General features: G+C 46.7%; 1 protein-coding gene across 1 annotated transcript in view; it reads right to left on the reverse strand.

The window, feature by feature from the left end:
* LOC130198546 (dipeptidyl aminopeptidase-like protein 6) overlaps positions 1–20,509 on the reverse strand; it is a 69,488-nt gene that overhangs the window by 4,257 nt on the left and 44,722 nt on the right. The window contains exons 3-19 of the mRNA XM_056421739.1: positions 16,287–16,385; positions 12,515–12,609; positions 12,344–12,418; positions 12,214–12,266; positions 11,771–11,852; positions 7,981–8,101; positions 3,800–3,954; positions 3,536–3,633; positions 3,304–3,430; positions 2,609–2,647; positions 2,428–2,535; positions 2,262–2,353; positions 1,778–1,825; positions 1,585–1,703; positions 962–1,003; positions 776–874; positions 615–684 (exon numbers count right to left, since the gene is read on the reverse strand). Of these exons, the coding sequence (XP_056277714.1) occupies positions 615–684; positions 776–874; positions 962–1,003; positions 1,585–1,703; positions 1,778–1,825; positions 2,262–2,353; positions 2,428–2,535; positions 2,609–2,647; positions 3,304–3,430; positions 3,536–3,633; positions 3,800–3,954; positions 7,981–8,101; positions 11,771–11,852; positions 12,214–12,266; positions 12,344–12,418; positions 12,515–12,609; positions 16,287–16,385 (1,522 nt within the window). The remainder of the gene's footprint in view (positions 1–614; positions 685–775; positions 875–961; positions 1,004–1,584; positions 1,704–1,777; positions 1,826–2,261; positions 2,354–2,427; positions 2,536–2,608; positions 2,648–3,303; positions 3,431–3,535; positions 3,634–3,799; positions 3,955–7,980; positions 8,102–11,770; positions 11,853–12,213; positions 12,267–12,343; positions 12,419–12,514; positions 12,610–16,286; positions 16,386–20,509) is intronic.

Below are 20,509 nucleotides of genomic sequence, written 5' to 3' on the forward strand. Positions count from 1 at the left end.
CGAGGGATGTTTAAACTATTTAATACGACATGTTCACCAATGTAGCAGCTAGTGTGGGATATTAGTTTGTCTTGTGTTATCCGTCCATTATCTCCTCAACTGTTTGTCGTGTTGCAGAGGAACTATTTTTATTCTATTTGATTTTTTTTGTGGTGGTATTTATTGAGCGGAAACTCAAAACATTTGCCGTTTGTAGCGGCACACATGTTAGCTCTTTCTTGAAATCTCTTTCTTGAAATCTTGGCTGTTTTTCTGCCTTATAAAGAGATTCATTGACTGAAGAGTGGATATCTTTGACGACAACATAAGCCAAATTCACAACCGTTTCATAGACCAAACAATCAAAAACTATTAAAGGCTGCATTACCCGGTCGGATATACACAAGACTCTTTAATTGCATTATAGGAAACGTAGGATCCAGCTTTTTAAAATCCTCAAATCTCCAAATAATAGTATTCCCACACCTGTGAGTCCTGCAAATGTAGAGAAGTGCAAGACTACATTTGTCGTTTTTAAAACGATTATATGAAAGTAATTCTTAGTCTCTTCATTCGAGTGTTGACGATAATCCGTGCTCCATTTCATAAAGATGTCTTTTTAAATGAACACTCACACGAGCAGCAGTAAGGGGTAATGGGCTGTATCCACGAACCCGGCCGGCTTCAGGATCTGCAAGGTCAGCGCTACGACAGGGAGACACGGTGAGCACAAGATGGCTGCCCGCGGCGTGCACGCGGGTCGTGGAGCGGCGGACTCTTCAACACCGACACGTACTGTAGTCTCCGATGGTGATGGTCTCGTACTCCACTCGGGGCATCTGCATATCGCGGTAGGTGCTGTTCACTCGTTCGTTGGTCTCCACGTCGAACACCTCTGCAGTGGAGCGGACGCCATTGTTAAAGCCCATTCACATCACCCCCGTGCAGTTCGATGAAGAGGAGGGCTCAACGCTACACTCACTCTGTTTGTCCTCGGTGCTGTAGATGGCCACACTCGGTACATCTGGACCTGCACAGAGCGAGTCGGGGGGAAATCAGAGAACAGGGATGCAGTGATAGTTTATTGGATGAGAACAAAAGGCTCAAACGCCTCTGAAACCCTCCTCCCCGTCTCATCTCAGACTTCAGCCAACAGCAGCCCTCTCAGCCAGCTCTGCGGTTCATAATCTACTCCTGTCCCATGAGGACGCAGCTTATTATTTCACAAAGGAGCTGCTCCCCAGTTAATGACCAACGCCACGGGCACTTTCCCTACCTCCAAAACACAATCAGCCTCCATAGAAACCGCGCTGATGGTGGTTTGCCCCCGCGGTGACGCCACAGAGGGCAGAACGGGACACGAGGAACATCCCGTAAACAACAACTCGATGCCTTGAATCCAACCGGCCCTCGGCATCACATCGCGTGTGCGGCCGGCAGCGGTTTGAGGTTACCTGCTAATGTCCAGAGCTCTCAACCCGACACGGAGCACTAATTCAGTTCCGCTTCCTCCCCACTCGCCCCAGAAGACTCTCAGGAGCACTGGGGGCGCGAAGCGCTCCGAGTCCACGGTCACAAAGACGGAGCCGCCCGGAGGTCGACGACACTCACCTTTACAGTCGAGGAGGAAGTAGCGCATGTCGTGGCTGAATGAAACGTCCACATAGCCGCACTTGACCTCACAGGACAGGCAGCAGCGGTTGAAGGGAGGGATGGTGTCGGCGCTGTGGGACGGAGGATTACCGCGTAGCCTGGCAGAACACACACGAGTACTGAGAACCCGGAGGGAGCGGCCTACCTGTACAAGTGCCGTCGCTTGGGGTCGTCCTCCGTGCTCAGGAAGTATCTGGAAAACATCCAGATGTGACCATGAAACGACAGGAGAACCACGCAGCAGCGGCACGGGACGGACACACGAATTACCTTATGTTAGGGAAGGTTATGTTTTGATCGCCGTGTATTTGTGTGCGTGCGTGCGTGTTATTCGCATAAGTCAAAAAGTATTAAACCGAATCGCATGAAATTTGGTGGGATGATTGGTTATTATCCGGGGACCATTTGATTAGATTTTGGGATCGATCGAGTCAAAGGTCAAGGTCATGAAAAGGTCAAAATCTTCTTTTTACTATAGCGCGGTCAATTTGTATCCAATTGGCATGCAACTAATGCCAAAATGTTCATAATTCAATGCCCAATCGTGTGATATCACTGATATGCGAAGCTATGCGCTCTACCGAGTGCCCATTCTAGTTAATTCATAAAAAAGCGTTAAAATATCTTACATGAGGTTTTTTTTATGATTGTAGGCCAAAATCCTGGTGACGTCCCAGTTTCCAGAAGTCAGGGACTGCAGGATGTCTGTGCTGGTGTTCGGCTGGAGGACAGAAGAGGCCTGTGAACTCACTGGACGGTCAGTCGCACCACCACGGCCACGGCGCCGCTGCTTACCATAGAGGTGGACATGGAGATGTGGAAAAACTTCCCCCGCCCCCCCTGAGGGATCGCTCTGGTGAAGAAGAACTTGTGTCCGTCGTGGGAAAAGAGCGGCGCTTCGTTCTGCAGAGGGGAGAACCAAACGTGTCCGCAGGGCTTATTTTATAATAACCACGAAATAACGTCCTTCACGCACCTGTCTGTGCAACCAGCTCTCACTCTCATCCTCGTGTTTCTGGAAAAGAAAAAGAAAAGTATGAATTTAAATAAGAAATACATATAAATGAAAGATAAATCCTGAGATTCAATTCAATTCTGTTTACTTTGTATAGCGCATTATCACAAATTACAAATTTGCCTCAGAGGGCTAAACAATCTGTACATTTACGACATCCCTGTCCCAGGAAAAATGGAAAAACTCCCATATATACATATATAGATATTCTATATAATTATTTCTGTTAAACAGATGATTTAAATACAGTTTGTCTTGTTCCACTCAGCCCATTCCTTCCAGTAGAGACGTGTTGTGAGTATTTACTAAAAGTGCTTCACAATTATTTGTTAAAATGATCATGAAATATACCCTTTTTAGCAAAGTTGACCCCAACTGGCCTTTGCATTGAGCTGATTTGATGAGCTCAAGAGTGTTTAGAACAGTGTGTGAGGGATTTATCTCAAATAAACTACAGCGCCCATCTGGATCACGATGAGGGAACATGTTGTGTGTTTTTAAAAGTGTTTGTACAACAATAGATGAGACAACGGTTGGTTTTCTGTTCTTTTCATGGATGTGTTGACCGTGAGAAAAGCATCACCAGATTGATCCTTTACATAAACACAGGGAGCAGATTTCACACTTTGGGAAGGAGCGTTTGCCGAAGGCTTCACCTTAATGCAGACCCCCGTCGTGGCCTCGCACAGCGTCAGGATGGAGTTGTTCTGGCCTCGGTTCAGCCAGTTGACAGCCAGCTTCGTGCTGGTGGCCCATTTCACCATCGTGATGTAATATTCCCTCCTGGAAAACCACAAAGTGAGAGTGCGTCACCACCGCTGTCAAGAAGAATACTCTTTGTTGATCGTTACTCCGGACACACCGCGGCACCGTTGAGCCGCCACTCACCCGATGCGGGGGTCATCCGGTTTCTTCATCACCACGGTGTGCAGGGGCCCGTTGAGGCTCACCACCGACAGGTGCACCGTGGGGTTCTCTTCCCCGGCCTGCAAGGGGCCGAGAGGAAACGAGTGAGGAACCGACTTCCTGTCGCGTAACAGGTTCCACCAACGTCATGGAAACACTCGTCCTGGAGTCATTGTCAAAGCACTCGATGATCCGAATAATTTCATAAACGGATATAAAATATGTTTTACTGCCCGGCAGACTTGCCTTAGGATAGCGATACTCCAAGGTGGAAGGGTACGGCGTTCCTGTGAAGAAGGGCACGTCCATGCTGGGCACCAGCGTGTCGTTGATGGTCATGTAGGCCAGACGCAGCCCGTCTGGAGACCACCAGTGGGCGATGTGCGTCTGCAGGACCTCCTCTGTTACAGGAACACACACACACACATGAAACTGAAGGCCAGAATACACACTGTGAAGGTTTCTAGAGACCCGACTGACTCTGGTAACCATCCCACAGTCATTAACAATTTATTCCAAATACAATCTGTGTAAACATCTCTTTTAAAAGATGCTATGATGCAAAGTATTGCGCTGCAGCTCGACAACGTCCCTCACGTAGAACGTGCTCCATCGCTCCAGCTGCACTTTCCCTCTTAGCTGGTGTTTATTATATTCTGACAATGATAAATATATTTCCAATGTGTCACCATCTGACCGGCATGTGTGATTTATGGTTCCCAATTACTCATATTACATTTTGACAGAATACAGGAATGTGGCATTGCAGTAAATTCACCATGCTGATGTTATTTCTCTTGTTGATGATTGGTGCTTTTTACATTTATATAATTATTTATACCCATTTCACATACCCGTGTACATAATAGTGTTGTCTATTCTTCACCTGTATTCCACCAGACCTTGATTTGAGCTCTTTCGTCTATTTCTGTGAGACCATTTCAACACAAATTAGTCAAATTCTTTGCCTGTTCACACGCTGATGGTCAACACAGCTGATGCTGGTTATGATGCCTTTGAATCACACAATTAATTTGATTCACTGTAAATATTATGTAATGGTCTAGGATGTTGAGTTTTGAGTGAATTAAGTGTGTGTAAAAAGCTATACATCTATAGGTTGCTTTTTCTCGCTTCTGTTGTTTTTCAGCTCAAATATTCCCTTTGAGTTCGAGCCGGGCTTTGATCGATGGACATGTGCTCAGGATCTGAGGGAGCTGACGTTCAGAAGAAAGGATGCATTTCTGCCTTCTCACAGGATAAATCCGATTACTTTAAAAAGGCTTTGCACTTGAGTATCTGTAAATCCAGTTTACTTTATTTCTGTTGTTTCCTGCAGTGTGGTTTCCATCCACCAGGGGGCAGAAGAGCTCCAGTTAAAGCACTTACAGTGACACTTATACTGAAGCTCCACGTGGAGATCAAATTAATAGACATTTCTTGGCAAAAAATTATTCAACTCCATCTTGATGAGGTATTTTATAATAATGTTATAAATGACGTCATCATGCTTAAAAAACGTCTTTTCTCCACTTTGTGAATGCACTCAGCGAAATGATGTAATAACGAGATCAGACTGAAACAATGGGCAATACTCAGTGGGGAGTTCTCCACATTTGATTGAGTTTTCCCTCTCAGGTGGACTAGGTTGTTGCAGCAGGATGTTCAAGCCCACAGAACACGAGCCAACGCGGCTTCCTCTACACCCAGAACACAACACATCATTCATCTGATGCATGTTGTCATATGGGTCGGAGCATTTAATAAGTCTCCTGTCACAACGGTGCACGCGGGCGGGCGGGTCGATGTTTCCTGCCCTCACAGTGTCGGGAGCTGTGGGTCGGCTTTGAGGTTTTGTTTGACCGCCTTCTGCGTATGACAGTCAGAGGGAAACAACAGAGACCCACAGGACGCTATATTTCACTTTTGTGTTAGTTTTTCTGTGTTTCAGAAAAATGTGAATCATTATACAAACTAGTCTGTCCATCGCCTGAAATATTGATGTCATGGTGAAGCCATGGACATGTGTAAATTGAGTATTTCCACAATATCTGCATGATAAACTGTAACTTCAATGAACAAGCAGATTATACATTTACGTATGGCACTTTTATACATGCGTAAAAGTGGACATTTAAAAAGGGAATGTTTGAGAGTTTAGAGTCTCAGAAGAGAATACATCAGAATCTGTGGAGGAAGCCTCACCTTGACCCACATATACACAACCTGTTGTGGCCATTTGTCCAATAAATCAAATACAACTATAATTCAACTTGCCACTAATGCACCGTGGGGGTTTTGAGTTTATGCAGCCAAAAGAAAGTAATGTCCATTTCCGTATGTCATTATTCTTATAATTTTTTTAATAAACAAATAAAAAAACAAAAATGTATGTTGACACTGCCTTCCGTGCGCTGGTAAAAAACCATAGGCCACCCCGGTGCATGCTGGTCCTGAAGCTACCCACACCTATAACCACAGGTGGCCAGTGCTACCCAATCAGTGAACCAATCCTAAAACTAAATATATTTAAACAACAATCACAATGAACTAAACTAAACTAAAAATATAAGAAAAAGCTCTTCTAACAAATCAAAATATAACCTAAATAAGCAATGAATAATCAATACAATTAAACTAAATACAAATGTCAAAATAAAAGCTCCAACACAACCGTTGCCAGACGTAGGTCACGTGACCAACACAGCGCACACCTTTAACACTGATCATTGTACGTAAGAGAGGAAGTGATGACTTCTTCTCTGAGACTGCTCTGCTACCCACCGGTAACTCCATGAAACAGAGAGGAAAACAAAGCAAGACAAATCTGTCTTCGGTCTTGAACTGGATTACTTCTTTCGTGTCACGTTTCGGTGTCGACAACAAAGAAATAATCACATTATTGTGGAAAAAAACCTGCTTCAAGCCGACCCTAAAACTCAACGCACTGAAACAGAATTCCTGCCATAATCACTGGGATTTTGCAAAATACACCATGAATCTTAAATCGTTATTTAAAAACCACCCACTGGATAAATCCCAAATGAACAATTGTAACGATGCCAGAAACCGAAGTCGTCACTAAACGAGTGCACGGCGGGAAAATTAGTCTCAAACATGAAAAAACCCTGTAACCAGTCATAATGAAATCATAGATAATTGCAATCGTCTGTCTCACATCTGCAGTAATCAAAAAATGCCTCATATTCAATTATAAGTATGCTGGCTTCTGAACATCTGCTGCGTGAGATCGCTGCGCTGCAGTGATTAATTAACCAAAAGTGCCTGAACACAAAGACGAGGTAGCCGAGAGGGGGCGGGGCTCCGAAGCAGCCATCTGTGCGCCTTCAAATGGAAACACGCACACAGACGCACGGCACACCCGCGGGTCGGCCGCGTTTAGTCTGTGCACACGATGATCAAGGCACCGCCGATCCAATTACGGGCTCTGTGATCAATATCTCTATTCTGACTGATCACAGGGCTACCTGCGTATTAAAGGATATTTCTCCTTGTGACGAACCCACAGACGACTCAGTTGAGCATGAATGAGATCAAACGGCAAATTAAAGAGTGAGCGACGAGCCGGGGAACACGGCGGAGCATCTAGCGGCTAAAGAGCCCGACACCTCCCTCAGGAAGCCCAAACTGAGCCAAACCAGAGGAAAGACATCGTGTTGCATTCCACATGAACGCTGATGTGTCATCTGCTGGATGGGTAAATAATCAACCGTTTGCAACATTCGCCATATCAACCTATAAGGTGACATCACATCCATGTACAGCTGGTCCCAAGTCACCAAATATAAATAAATGCAGATTTAAGGGAAATCGTAATGCTGCTGGGTACAGAGAGATATTTAACTGTTCAATGTGACCCTCAAGCACAAAGGTCTGAGAAGAAATGGAGGGACAGAACCCTTCGTCCTCAACGCCTCAGGGGGACACCCGCTTATGGTTTTAAAAAGGACGTGTGCGAAGATCACACGCTTGATCCTGAGTTTTTTGTCTTATTTTGAAGTCCCCGTCTCTCGTGTCCTCTGTTTCCTGCACTTCCTGTCCCTGTGATTGTCTGCTGTGTTCCTGGTTGTTTCCTCCTGTGTGATTGCTAGCCCCGCCCTCATTGTGTCCACCTGTGTCTCATTACCCCGTGTCCAATCACCCGTGTCCAATCACCTGCACCTTCCCTGTTTGTCTCATTCTCCAGTGTGGGGTCGTACCGTTTAGTTAGTGTTTGTTTTGAGTGAAGGATTAAATCTTCAGTGGAAACGTTGGTGGTATTTGGTCTCTCTCTCTCTGGCCCTGTCTTGCTTTGTCAAGGGAGCGGACACTTTTTATTTATTTTTCTGGCAGCTTAGTGTTCACAGCTGTATAGGCCGATCTAAAAATAGCTCTCTCTCTGGCTGCCGTGTCCGTGGACGTCTTACCCTCGTACAGCCAGTCGGCGAGGCCGTTGAAGACGACGCCTTCTTTCCCCGTGGAAACCAGGCGGATCGCTCGGTTCACCACCGTCGACCTGTAGAAGATGTTGTTTTCAAATATGAAGATCTGGAGAGAGAGAAAGTAGGCAGAGGGAAGAACCTTCCGTTAGTCTCCGTATCACCGGACGCCATCTAGAATCGTTTAGCTGTAGCGCTCGGCTCACAATTTCCTGTCGTGTGAAGCGGGGGCTCATTTAAAAAAAATCTCCCATCTTTCCATCTACGTTATGTGACTTTGGGCTGAACCCACCTGTTATCACCACATGACACCTACAAGCTAACGCAGGCTGGAGCACTTTATGAGCGGACACCTCATCACAGTTTGAGCTGGATTCCTCCCCGAAGCAGGATGACACCCCCGCCTGCTGCTAATGAAGGATGACCCCCCCCGGCATTTAAAACCCTCAGTCAATCCACTCCGGGGTTTTCTCAGTTTCACCTGGTGCCAGTAGGAGGGAGATGAAGTGTGATTGATTGGTGTCTGAAGAACAGGCCGTGTTGGTGCGACGGTCGTGCCGACAGCTGAAACCTCTTCGGTTAAATCTAAAGCCTCAAATCACCGGAACCGAGGAAAGAGAAAGACGAGGCTCCTTTTGGTTCTGATCTACGGCGGCTGTGAAGACAATCTACGTTTAACGTTGAGGGAACAACATCAGAGGGAAGCAGATCAATGCGGATTGTCTAGCGCAGAGGAAGACTACGGAAATCAGGCGGCTGTCAAAGAGTTACGGGAAATATCTCATTCACAGGATTCCCCATGTTATGAATTACATCTTGGCCAAACATCAACTTCGCAACACGACCCCCAAACGATTAAAAGAGAGACGACGTCTATGGACTCAAGGTCACTGGATGTCAGCGGAGTCCTCGCTACAGCGTTCAGCTGTAATTGATCCGGATTGGCCTCTGGAAAGCAGGTGGCAATGTCTTCACTTACGCCCACTCACTCAATTACTTATTCATCTTCAAGGGAATTGGATGAAAAAGAAAATATGGAATAAACAAAAGGATAGATGGAAAAAGAGTAATTTCAAAGAGGTGAATAGATGAAAGTAGCACCATCAAAGACACTGTTGAGCTCGGTCGTCGGCGTTTTCCTCGTGCGCGTGAAAAACTTGGCCTTGAGGTTTGTGCTGGCCTCGTTTAGTGTACATGTGCTTTTGTCTTGTTCATATAATAGTTGCATTATGTTATTGGACATTTTCTAATTTCAGGCTGCCGTCGAAGAATCTGTCCGAGGACGGCAGATGAAAATTACAACATAAACAAATAAAAATACAAAACTAGAAAATGCATTTCCTGCTGAAAATGCGTTGGAATGCTAACATTTTTAATTTGAGCTGAAATATAAAAGAAAATGGTGTCTTTAGCTGAACGTATGCCGACATTGTAAGCTTTTGAAGTTGAAAAAGTTTAAACAAATTTGAAGAGTTGCTAAATAGGATTTCATAAATGTTGTATTCCATAAAAAATTTATAATTTGATAATATGGAAAGATACAAAATATCTGAAAATATACAGTAATTGTTGAAGGTTCTCAACATAAAACAAATTTAATGATTGGCTGAACATATGAAGATACTGTAAACTTTTTTAAGTTGAAGATTTTCTCTATAGGATGTAATGAATTAAAAAAACATAAGATTTAGAAATACCAACATTTGAAAAGTTAGAAATATGAAACAATATACCCCTCATGTCCTGAAGAAGCTGATTAAAAAAAATATTTGAATGGTTTCCGAAGCTGAATATATGAAGGAATAGAAGAGGTACAAAAAAGGTACGGAAGAAATAGAATAATAAGTTTATTAAAGAAGTGAAGAACAATAGTTGGACTGCTGAAGCATTCCAACTGATAAATGTGCATGTGTTTGTAATTTGAAATATTACCTATTTTCTTTCTTCTGAAATTCCTCCCTTCCTTCTTCCCCATGCTCTTGTGTCAATGTGACCTATTTGTCAGGTGTGTGTGTGTGTGTGTGTGGACCCAGCTGCACTGATTGCTCCGTCACGGTAGAGTAACGGTGCGCTGCTTAATAAGAGGAGCGTTGCAGGATTCATCTCCCGCTCCTCTCACTGTACATCTGACGCTCCGCTGCACACACACGGCCACAAACACGTCGCTATGTGCTGACGCAGCACGCAGATTATATATCGCTCTCATCTTGAGAAACGTATAAAATCATTCAAGAGCGAGAGAGAGAAAGGAAACATGTCCAACATGGACAGGTTAGACAGACGTAAAAGAGAAAAGCTCTTCTCATTTTTCTCGCATTGACTTCTGTTGTTCATTAAATTAAATATTAAGTCACAACAATCAGGTATGCTATTAATACATGCTAATTAATGTGCTTTCTTCTCTCGGCAGGCAAAGTATCATAGCACACTTGAAATGTTAATTTATCACAGCAATGTATCTGTAATTCAAGCAAATGATGCGATAAGAGCAATTACGGCGGGAGAGAAACCTTTGAGCAGCCAGACAGGCGCTAATCCAGACACGGGGGGAAAAGGTCAAAAACAAGAGTACTGCAGTGGGCGAGAGAAAAGAACAGCAGGTGAGCAGGTACTTGGGTCAATGGCACTTTTAAGCTCATTAAAAAGATATCATATTGTTTTAATTGCCAACGACATTGCATGAAAGGACCTAAACCAACTATGTTGTTGTTTATCTGTTACTGCTCTTTGGTACCAAGCCCAATGGTTTCTACTGTACATCTTTAAAATGGCTCACAAATACCGGTTTATAGTAAAAAAAAAAAATGGCTTAATAATTTCCTGTAAAAGAAAGTGACAGTAATTGAAAACCAGCGTTATTCAAATATGGACATTTTACGTTTGTTTTGGGACTATTTTCTGTTACAGATGAATACACACTTTTCATGACCAGAATGTTCTTATGTACAGCCATTAAACTGAAAAACATAAGCACAATATGATGGACCTGTGTCATGCTGAACATAGAGTACCAAAAGAATCACAGAGATCCACCAGCAATTAAAAACTTGAAATGATGTATTCTTGAATTTACCAAAGCAGAGCACCACTCTTCTGCTCCTGTTGATCTCATGCGAGCTTGAGCTCTTCTCACAAAGTGCTGTGAGTGCAGTCAGGGATGACATATTGTAAAATAAACATTAAGAGGTCACTTTTTGATTATAGATGCGTTGAATCGAAGGACTCCGGGCAAATATTTTGGCAGACTTCCAGCTACTTGTAAGATACTTTTCTGAGCGTACTCCTGGTGGCATAGAGACATCACACCAACAGGGAAGACATGGAGTGAAAGGAAAAGACAAAAAAGAACTGCAATGAAACCTAAAAGGAAGCCACCAATCGAGTTGGGCCAACTGTACAAACTGTGTCCAATCGACCGGTGTGTTGAAAAACAAAGTGCCATGTGTTTGCCCCCCCCCACACCAGCAACCCAAAACTGTCCAAGCCACGGGGGTCGTGCCACCCAGATGCCATCTGCCACTCTCCCCAGCTCATGTGCTGTCACAGAGTTGTGGGGAAAAAAATCATGTGGCTTCCCGGTGCCATTGATGGAGATCAAAGCAAAGGGAGTTCGCCCCGGAAATCCTTAAAGCGCTCCTTAAACCTCTTATCGGCACGACATTCGTCAGATCCACCCTGACCGACCATGAACCACGACTGTGCCTCCTCTGCACTGCCGGTCGGACTCCACCAGCGTGCCGGGGCTCACGGTGTAATCTCGAGAGTACGGCCTCCTTACCAGCTGCTCGCCTCGAGGTCCCCATCCGGCAAACTGCAGGACTCCTTCATGCACTTCAGGGGGCTTCAGAGGCCACGTCTCCCTGTGGAGGCAAAGAATTACAAAAACAATGCAGCCTGTATCAGAATATACATGCACAGTCAGAACAAGGAAGGTATGCGTCGTTTGGCTTTGTTCCCTCACGGTGTGCTTCATCAATCTTCCACATCGCTTATTTATTTCATTTCTTTGGCTGACTTCTACAAGCTCATTTTTAAATACAGAACAGTGGGGACATAAGCAGACGTAGATGGATGAGAGGCTCACAACAGGCCGGGCTGCAACACAAGCGAGTCCTGACATCAGCGGGCAGCCGGCACCGGGTCACCAGGGTGAGGGCACGTTATTGTGCAGGCACAGAAAAGAAGGCTGCGAGGGGAAGAAGACACGACAGAGGCTCTTACTGTGTCACGAGGCTGTAGATGATGTACTTGGCCACGTAGGAGTGCCGGTAGAGCTGCGGAGACAAACGGCACCGCGGTGAAAAGAGGGAACACTTCTGTTGACGGTTAGATGGCGCGAGGCAACACTCACCGGCTTCACCTCGAAGGCGAACAACACATGCTGCATGTCCGGAGACACTTGGTACCGGGCGGCTCTGGATCGGTCCTCCACGGGTCAGAGTACACACACTCGCAGTAAGTGACACAGCAGCGACACGCTGTGCTGAAGTGAACTGAAGAGATGGAGCGAGACGATACTCACAAACAGCTGTTTCAGAACGATAACGGTCCTCTCCTCGGTGTCGAAGTTGAGCTTGACGACGTCCCCCTCTCGTGTGCGGTACAGCAGCTCGTTGTCTGGTAACGGCAAATAAAAGTCAACCATCAGACACGGGCGAAGCTGTGGCGCCATCTTGTTTCTCCTGATTACCACGGGGTCTTTATCGTGTATTGACCTCCTGGTTCACCTCCATCAATAATCTTGAGAAAGCCAAATTGCAATTAAAACCTTCACTAACTAATAAGCCGTTTACCTTTAATTTACTTTCTATTTATTTAGGGTATTAATTCATAATGTAATTACTTTTATATCGTTAATGATGTTTTGCATATCGCTATTATCGATCTTAATATGGTCAATATTCTATGCGGCTTTGATAGTCTCTCATACTGGATGAAAATTAATTTTCATCTTTAAAAAAATGAATGATAATTTTAAAAGATGGATAAAGATGCGTATTGTTACATTTTCAGAGCATTTTCACGTAAAACACAAACATTGCAAACATGACTAGACGCCTGCGGTTCTGTTGCTACCTGCTAGCTCTGTCTTAGAGGGGTCACTTCAGTATCTTTCAACCAAGGTCCTATTTTCCCGTGCTTTCTATGTCTAATGGGGAAAACAATCTTAGAAATCGGTCTAGTATTGAATGATAACGCTGCAGCCCGAACGAGCTGAAATGTAACCGCTTGAAGCGTTCGCTCTCCATCATACGTCGACCAAAGTGCTCTTTACGGCCACTGGAAGGCTCGGGTTGTAATTCTACCCGTCTGACAACTTTATGGAAAGGAGCCGACAGAGAAAGCTTTTCTTTACCTTCCGCTTGCTCGGGTCTGGGAAGGTAACACCTGCACACTACGACTCACAACAAAGCTTTATCGGCTACTGTATGGCTCTATATTAGTCACCAAGAAACAAAAACAGGGTCCAGGTAGAAAACTAGAGAAGTTGATGCCCAGGCACAGCGCATCTTCCTCCGTGGACAGTTATGATGCCGTTGTCCTCGTGAATCTCGTTCCCTAGAAAAGTCTCCTCTCTTCACGAGAAGAGACTTTTCCAGTTTAAAAGCCAGGGTGCACTGTGCATTTTGTAGCTGCTCGGCTGGGTAGCATCAAACTCTCTGGAACACTCATTTTGAGTGCGCTTTCCTCAATTGATGGAATATTACAAAGAAATTATTAACTTGTGTTCAAACTTTTTAAAAAAAAGAACTTTTAAATGGCGAAAGAAATGCACCGCATGTCAGGGAGTAGGACACAACAGCAGATTACAAGACGCAGTAGTCAGCTTTAGGAAACCAAAAGTCTTTACTTGGCAAAACATTAGAGATAAACTGACACAGAACAAGGGGAGGACACAGACTAAATACACAGGGAACGAGGCACAGGTGGAAACAATGAGGGCGGAGTCTGCAATCACACAGGTGGAAACAATGAGGGCGGAGTCTGCAATCACACAGGAGGGTGGCACACGAGGGGGGAGGTGAGTGACAGACAACACAACAGACACAGACGGTGAACACAGAAACAGCCAGAAGGTCTGGGTGTAACACCGCTCATGAGTCGTTAGAGTGTCCGGCTCGGGCCACGACACCCGGTCCAAAGGAATTGGGCGACACCGGTCTGTCACAGTGGAAATGCTCATCTTGTGGAGTTGCACAGTTTGTTATGTTGCAATACATTGACAATATTTAGTAAAAACAGACACAAACAATGGGTGAAAAGTGCATACTGGGTCCAGGATGGGAACTGTAAGTGTGCCAAATTAATTTCATTTCCTCTGAGCTGGGAGTCATAAAGAGAAATGATGGGGACTTTAGTTTCCTCTGTCGTCTCGACGTTCAGGTGCAAACTAAGCCACAGAAGTTTGTTGTTAATACCTTGTTTACACTGTTGGATACTTTTCTATTATGTTACATCGCAGACGTATAACCGCATCAGACAGACCGCAGCACGGCTCTGTTTGAGAGTCTGAAGGTTGATTTCTTTGTCTTTGGATCCGAAAGTGCTAAGACACTGAAGAGCAACGGGGATCCATTACACACCGCTGTGAACGAAGCCCACGAAATATTGACGAGGAGCACCGAGGGTGTGAGGTCGTCCCGTTGGGTTTCTTATCAGAAGGTCATTAGCAGCAAATGGAAGTTGATTGCATGAAGTTAACTGACAGGAAGCAATGTCGCCCGACTGATTGTCAGGGTGTCGTCAGGTGCTGAGCGCGCTCTCATCTCCGCCTTGGATGAAGGACGCAGAAACACAGGAAGTCAACCAATTACACGCTAATGATCAGTAATGTCCGTAATCAGGGGAACCGTCTTCACGGGAGCACAAAGGGACAGATGTAAAGGTCGTGATGCGTCCGTCACACAAGAAGGAGGCGCTCGTTTGCGTGTGTGTAAGTGATTATTATAGAGACGGCTGCATCCAGATGTGCACATACACATCTGTATGTGGCTGTAGGAAGAGGTAGAGGAGAACATCTCGCTGTTTCCTTTCTGGTGTTTTGCTTTCAAACACAACTCAAACTTTTTTATCACCACAATCAACACTGACGATCATAATAACTTAATTATTAGGACACATATTCATGAGCTCGTTTGTGCGGTATGACCAGGTCTATGAGGTTTAGTGTTGAAAGGAAACAACCTTTCAGATGCACGCGATTTAGACCAGAGGGGAGCGGTGACACAACACAAACTTATTGTTTAATCTATAGTCTTAAATATGTTATCTTTCCTTTTAGTTTTATTGAATTTCAGATGGCCAGCTGTGTATCGTGTTCTCTTCATTGAGTGTCGAGAGGTTTTCTCCACAAGTCACACAGCTCTGCGTTCCTGGTCACATGCGCTCGCAGCAGCTACAGAAGCAGCGAGGCTGAACGGCCGCCCCGCGGAGGAAACTTTGTGACGCGAGCGTCGGGGCTGGAGACGATGGAATTTTAAATGTTAGCGCTTATTTTGGTCCATAAAGCTCCGCCGCTCAAGCCTCCAGACGACTCCACGTCTCTGCAGCACACGATCCAATCACCGCTTCTCCTGAGATATCCCATAATGTACACATCAATGGAAAGCGGGGCTAGATTCGATGGTATGGAAGCTGAATTCCTTCCCTCCCCTCGGAGACCTTAAAGCTTTATTATCCCACGTTCATTCGGACTCAATGCAATTATTTTAATGAATTTTATTTCACGCTTGATTTCCTCGTTGACTGACTGACTGTTTTCTTATTCTCTCCATAGGACCGGCTCATCAAATAAACTTATATGATGATAGGAAATGGGAATTAAATTTTTTTGTAGAAAGCAGATTAAGTTATTTGTTTGCAATCCAATGTTTATTTTTTTTGCCATCAAATCTTTTATTGGTTTTCGAGACATGCACATGCAAAAGGATGTACACGTTGTACGTATACAAAGGGACTCAGACAAAAAACATACAAAAACATAAAATAAACTAGAACGGGCACTCGGTAGAGCGCATACCTTCGCATATCACAAGATTGGGCATTGAATTATGAACATTTTGGCATTAGTTGCATGCCAATTGGATAAAAATTGACCGTGCTATGGTAAAAAGAAGATTTTGACCTATCCATGACCGTGACCTTTGACCCGATTGATCCCAAAATCTAATCAAATGGTCCCCGGATAATAACCAATCATCCCACCAAATTTCATGCGATTCGGTTTTAAACTTTTTTGGTTTTGCGAATAAATAAATACGCGGCAGATGCTGAATGCCAAAGTGATCACTCACCGCTGAGCCACGTGGCGTCTGGGTCATGGATGTGAAGGTCTGGCCCGAAAACATCCTCTATCGTCACTTTCTTCTTCAGGGCGAAGCTGTCATCTTCGCCTGTCAAAGAGCATCACCGGAAAATAAATAAGCATGTGGGAATTGAAGCGGCTCGTGTGTACATGCACAAAGGTTCGGCTGTGGAGGTTTCTTGTTAAGAAAACTTCAAGTCGTCTTGTGAGTTTTATTTATCAGCGTTTCAAGGGACCGAGTTTGCGAGTTTCAGAGCAAAAAAACGGAAAAAGATCCTTTGAATTTCTTCGTCAGCGAGTTAGTTTGAACTACGGCTGCAGCCTCATGTCACCAACTCACTTTATTATACTCCTCTGTTCTCTGGAGGCGTCACCTCCAGCAGCCGCTCTCCACCATAGTTAGAGCAATTTAGAGCCACGTACAAACAAGAGCGAAGCCTCTGGTGGAGCACTATTGATCTGAGAGCATCAGTTCACATCTGCCTGCTTTGTTTTGTAAGCAGCAGGGGAGGAGGGGGAGGGGGGGTACACGACTGCTTCCATCCCCAAAAAACGACAAATGAGATCTGAAGCTGACAGCTGAACTGTAGGTGGAGCAGACAACAAGGGGTACACAAGTGATTCAGTGTGGCTGTCACAGTTTCAGCTCCACACCCTCCTCACTCCCCGTCGTCAGTCTAACTCTCTTCACCTGTTCACACACCTGTTGTCACAGTTCAGCTCCTCACTCTGTGGTTCAGTCACTCCCACCTCGTCAGTCTGACTTCCTTGACCTGTTCACACACCTGTCTTTGATCACTAATCAAATCCCGATAGAGTCTCCTGCCTCACACACACACCTTGCCAGATTGTTCTTCCTTTTCTATGCCAGACTCTCCAGTACTTGTTTCTAGACGGATTTCCTGTTGCCGACCCTGCCTGTCCCTGGTTAACCCGCTAGTCCGACTCCCCGAGAACCTACCAGCCCTTCGTCCTGTTGATACTCTGCCTGCCGTTTCCAGAGTGTGGAATATATGTTCGAAGGATCCCTGGAGTCGAGGGTGCATTTGGGTCTACACACGAGTCGTTACATTACAATCTGGCCAGTCATGGACCCAGCACAGACTCCTGCACCGGCGAGCCGATTCGAGAGGATCGAGGGGGCTCTACAGCAGCACGAGGCGCAGATGGTCAGTCGGCAGCAGCTCAGGAGCGGGCTATGTCGGCATGGACAGCTCAGGTGCAACAGCTCACTACTGTCCTGACCCAGCAGGTTGCCTCAGCTACGCCTCCTGTCTTTCCGCTGTCTACTCCATGACACGAGCCACGTGTGGGAACCCCAGAGCGCTATGCTGGAGAACCTGAGGGCTGCAATCCGTTCATCACCAACTACTCCATCTTGTTTTCCCTGCAGCCGTACACGTTTGCCTCGGAGGAGGCTAAGGTAGCCTTTACCATGAATCACCTGTCCGGCAGGGCTCGTTTGTGGGGTACCGCTGAATGGGAGAGACGCACGCCAGCCTGTTCTTCATTCCCGCGGTTTTCGGCGGAGCTACGCAAGGTGTTCGGGGCGGTCTCCAAGGGCCCGGATCCCACCGGGGGACTGGTGGAACTGCGTCAGGGAGACCGGACAGTGGCGGATTATGCTCTTGAGTTTCGCACAAGAGCACGTCTGAGCGACTGGAACTCGGCAGCACAGTGCGAGGTGTTCTTGGCTGGATTAGCTGAATACATTAAGGACAAACTGATTTCTTTCGACTTATCTGCCGACCTGGATGGCTTAGTGGAACTGACTTCTCGAGTGGACAGACGCATCCAGGCAAGGCGACAAGAGCGACGTAAGTGGGAGACAGATCGCCGCTCCTCCACCTGGCTTCAACACCCGCCAGCAGCTACCAGCACCTCAGGGTCGGAGCCAGGGGAGGTTGAACCCATGGAAGTAGGGGAGGTACTGTTGAGCCGAACCACAAGACTCTCTTCCCATCAAAGACCCCTGTGCCATGTTCAGCTTCTGCTCGCAGACGGATCCCATACCCTGTCCATGCTCCTTGACTCCGGCGCTGATGACAACTTCCTTGACGAGAACCTAGCTCGCCAGCTGGGTATCGAGCGGGTACTTCTGCCATGCCCTGTTCCTGCCAACGCCCTGGATGGCCACCTACTGGGGACAGTGACTCACCAGACCATGCCAGTCCGGATGCTCCTGTCTGATAACCACCATGAGACCATCCGGTTTCTTATCCTGCGGTCACCACAGCATCCATTAATTCTGGGATACCCCTGGCTCCGCCGCCATAACCCCCACATTGACTGGGCCACAGGAGCCATCCTGGGATGGAGTTCATCCTGTCACCTGATTTGCCTGAAACAGGGTGCTGCACCTCGGCAGTCAGCCGGCTCCAGCTCGGCTTTGGACCTGTCGGGGGTGCCTACTGAATACCATGACTATCGGGAGGTATTCAGGAAGGTCAAGGCCTCATCTCTGCCTCCACATCGACCCTACGACTGCGCCATTAACCTGCAACCGGGTACCACTCCACCCAGGGGTGGCCTGTATTCCTTATCTGCTCCTGAGAGGGAGGCCATGGAGGCTTACATTAATTCCTCTCTGGCTACTGGGATCATCCGTCCCTCCTCTTCTCCTGCAGGTGCGGGGTTCTTCTTCGTAGGAAAGAAGGACAAGTCACTGAGGCCTTGCATTGACTACAGGGGCCTCAACGACATTACCATTAAAAACCGCTACCCACTTCCACTCATCTCTTCTGCCTTCGAGTTGCTGCGAGGGGCTACCATATTCACCAAGCTAGACCTGCGTAACGCCTATCACCTGGTCCGGATCCAAGAGGGCGATGAGTGGAAGACAGCTTTCAACACCCCCACCGGACATTACGAATACCTGGTTATGCCCTTTGGTCTCATCAATGCCCCGGCCGTTTTCCAGGCCCTAGTGAATGATGTGCTAAGAGACATGTTGAATAAGCAGGTGTTTGTCTACCTAGATGACATTCTTATTTTCTCTAAGTCCCTAGAGGAGCACGTTCACCATGTTCAAGCAGTCCTCCAACGCCTCCCGAAGAATGCCCTGTTCGTTAAGGCAGAGAAGTGCGAATTCCACGTCTCTTCAGTCTCCTTCCTGGGGTACATCGTGGGACAGGGGATCGTGGAGATGGATCCTGCCAAGGTGTTAGCTGTTACGTCCTGGCCCATTCCTGACTCACGTAAACAGCTGCAACGATTCCTGGGATTCGCAAACTTCTACAGGAGGTTTATCCGTGGCTATAGCACCGTAGCAGCCCCACTCACAGCCCTGACCTCATCCAAGGTGCAGTTCCAGTGGTCATCCTCGGCTGAGGAGGCCTTCCAGAACCTTAAGGCCCGGTTTACTTCTGCCCCCATCCTCCAAGTTCCTGACCCAGAGAGACAGTTTGTTGTGGAGGTGGATGCCTCCGATGTGGGGGTGGGGGCCATCCTATCTCAGCGGGCTGCTAGTGACCAGAAGCTCCATCCCTGTGCCTTCTTTTCTAGGCGGCTCGCACCTGCTGAAAGAAACTACGATGTGGGTAACCGGGAGCTGCTTGCTGTGAAGCTGGCCCTCGAGGAGTGGCGCCACTGGCTGGAGGGGACCAGTCTGCCCTTTTTGTGTTGGACTGACCACAAGAACCTGGAGTACATTCAGTCCGCCAAGAGACTGAACATTCGGCAAGCCAGATGGTCTCTGTTTTTCACCCGATTCAACTTTTCTCTCTGTTACAGGCCCGGTACCCGCAACGTCAAGCCTGACGCCCTGTCCCGCCAGTTTGGGGACAAGGGGCATTCCACCCCTTGCAATGATACTATCCTTCCTGCCCCCGTCTCGGTTGCCTCGATCACCTGGGAGATAGAGGAGAGAGTCAAGACCGCCCTGGAGGACCAGGCCGGTCCTAGCTCCTGTCCTCCTGATCGCCTGTTTGTCCCTCAGACCTTGAGGTCTGATGTCCTCCAGTGGGCCCATAACTCCAGACTCACCTGCCACCCTGGGAGCCAGCGTACGAGGGATGTCTTGCTGCAGAGATTCTGGTGGTCTACTCTGGAGAGAGACACCCGGGAGTTCGTCAATGCCTGCCCTGTCTGCAACCAGCATAAACCATCTCACCAGGCTCCTGCGGGTCTTCTGCAACCTCTGTATGTGCCCCATCGGCCCTGGTCGCACATCTCCTTGGACTTTGTTACCGGTCTCCCGCTGTCCAATAAACA

Source organism: Pseudoliparis swirei, chromosome 8 (assembly GCF_029220125.1).
Source record: "Pseudoliparis swirei isolate HS2019 ecotype Mariana Trench chromosome 8, NWPU_hadal_v1, whole genome shotgun sequence".
Lineage (NCBI taxonomy): Eukaryota > Metazoa > Chordata > Actinopteri > Perciformes > Liparidae > Pseudoliparis > Pseudoliparis swirei.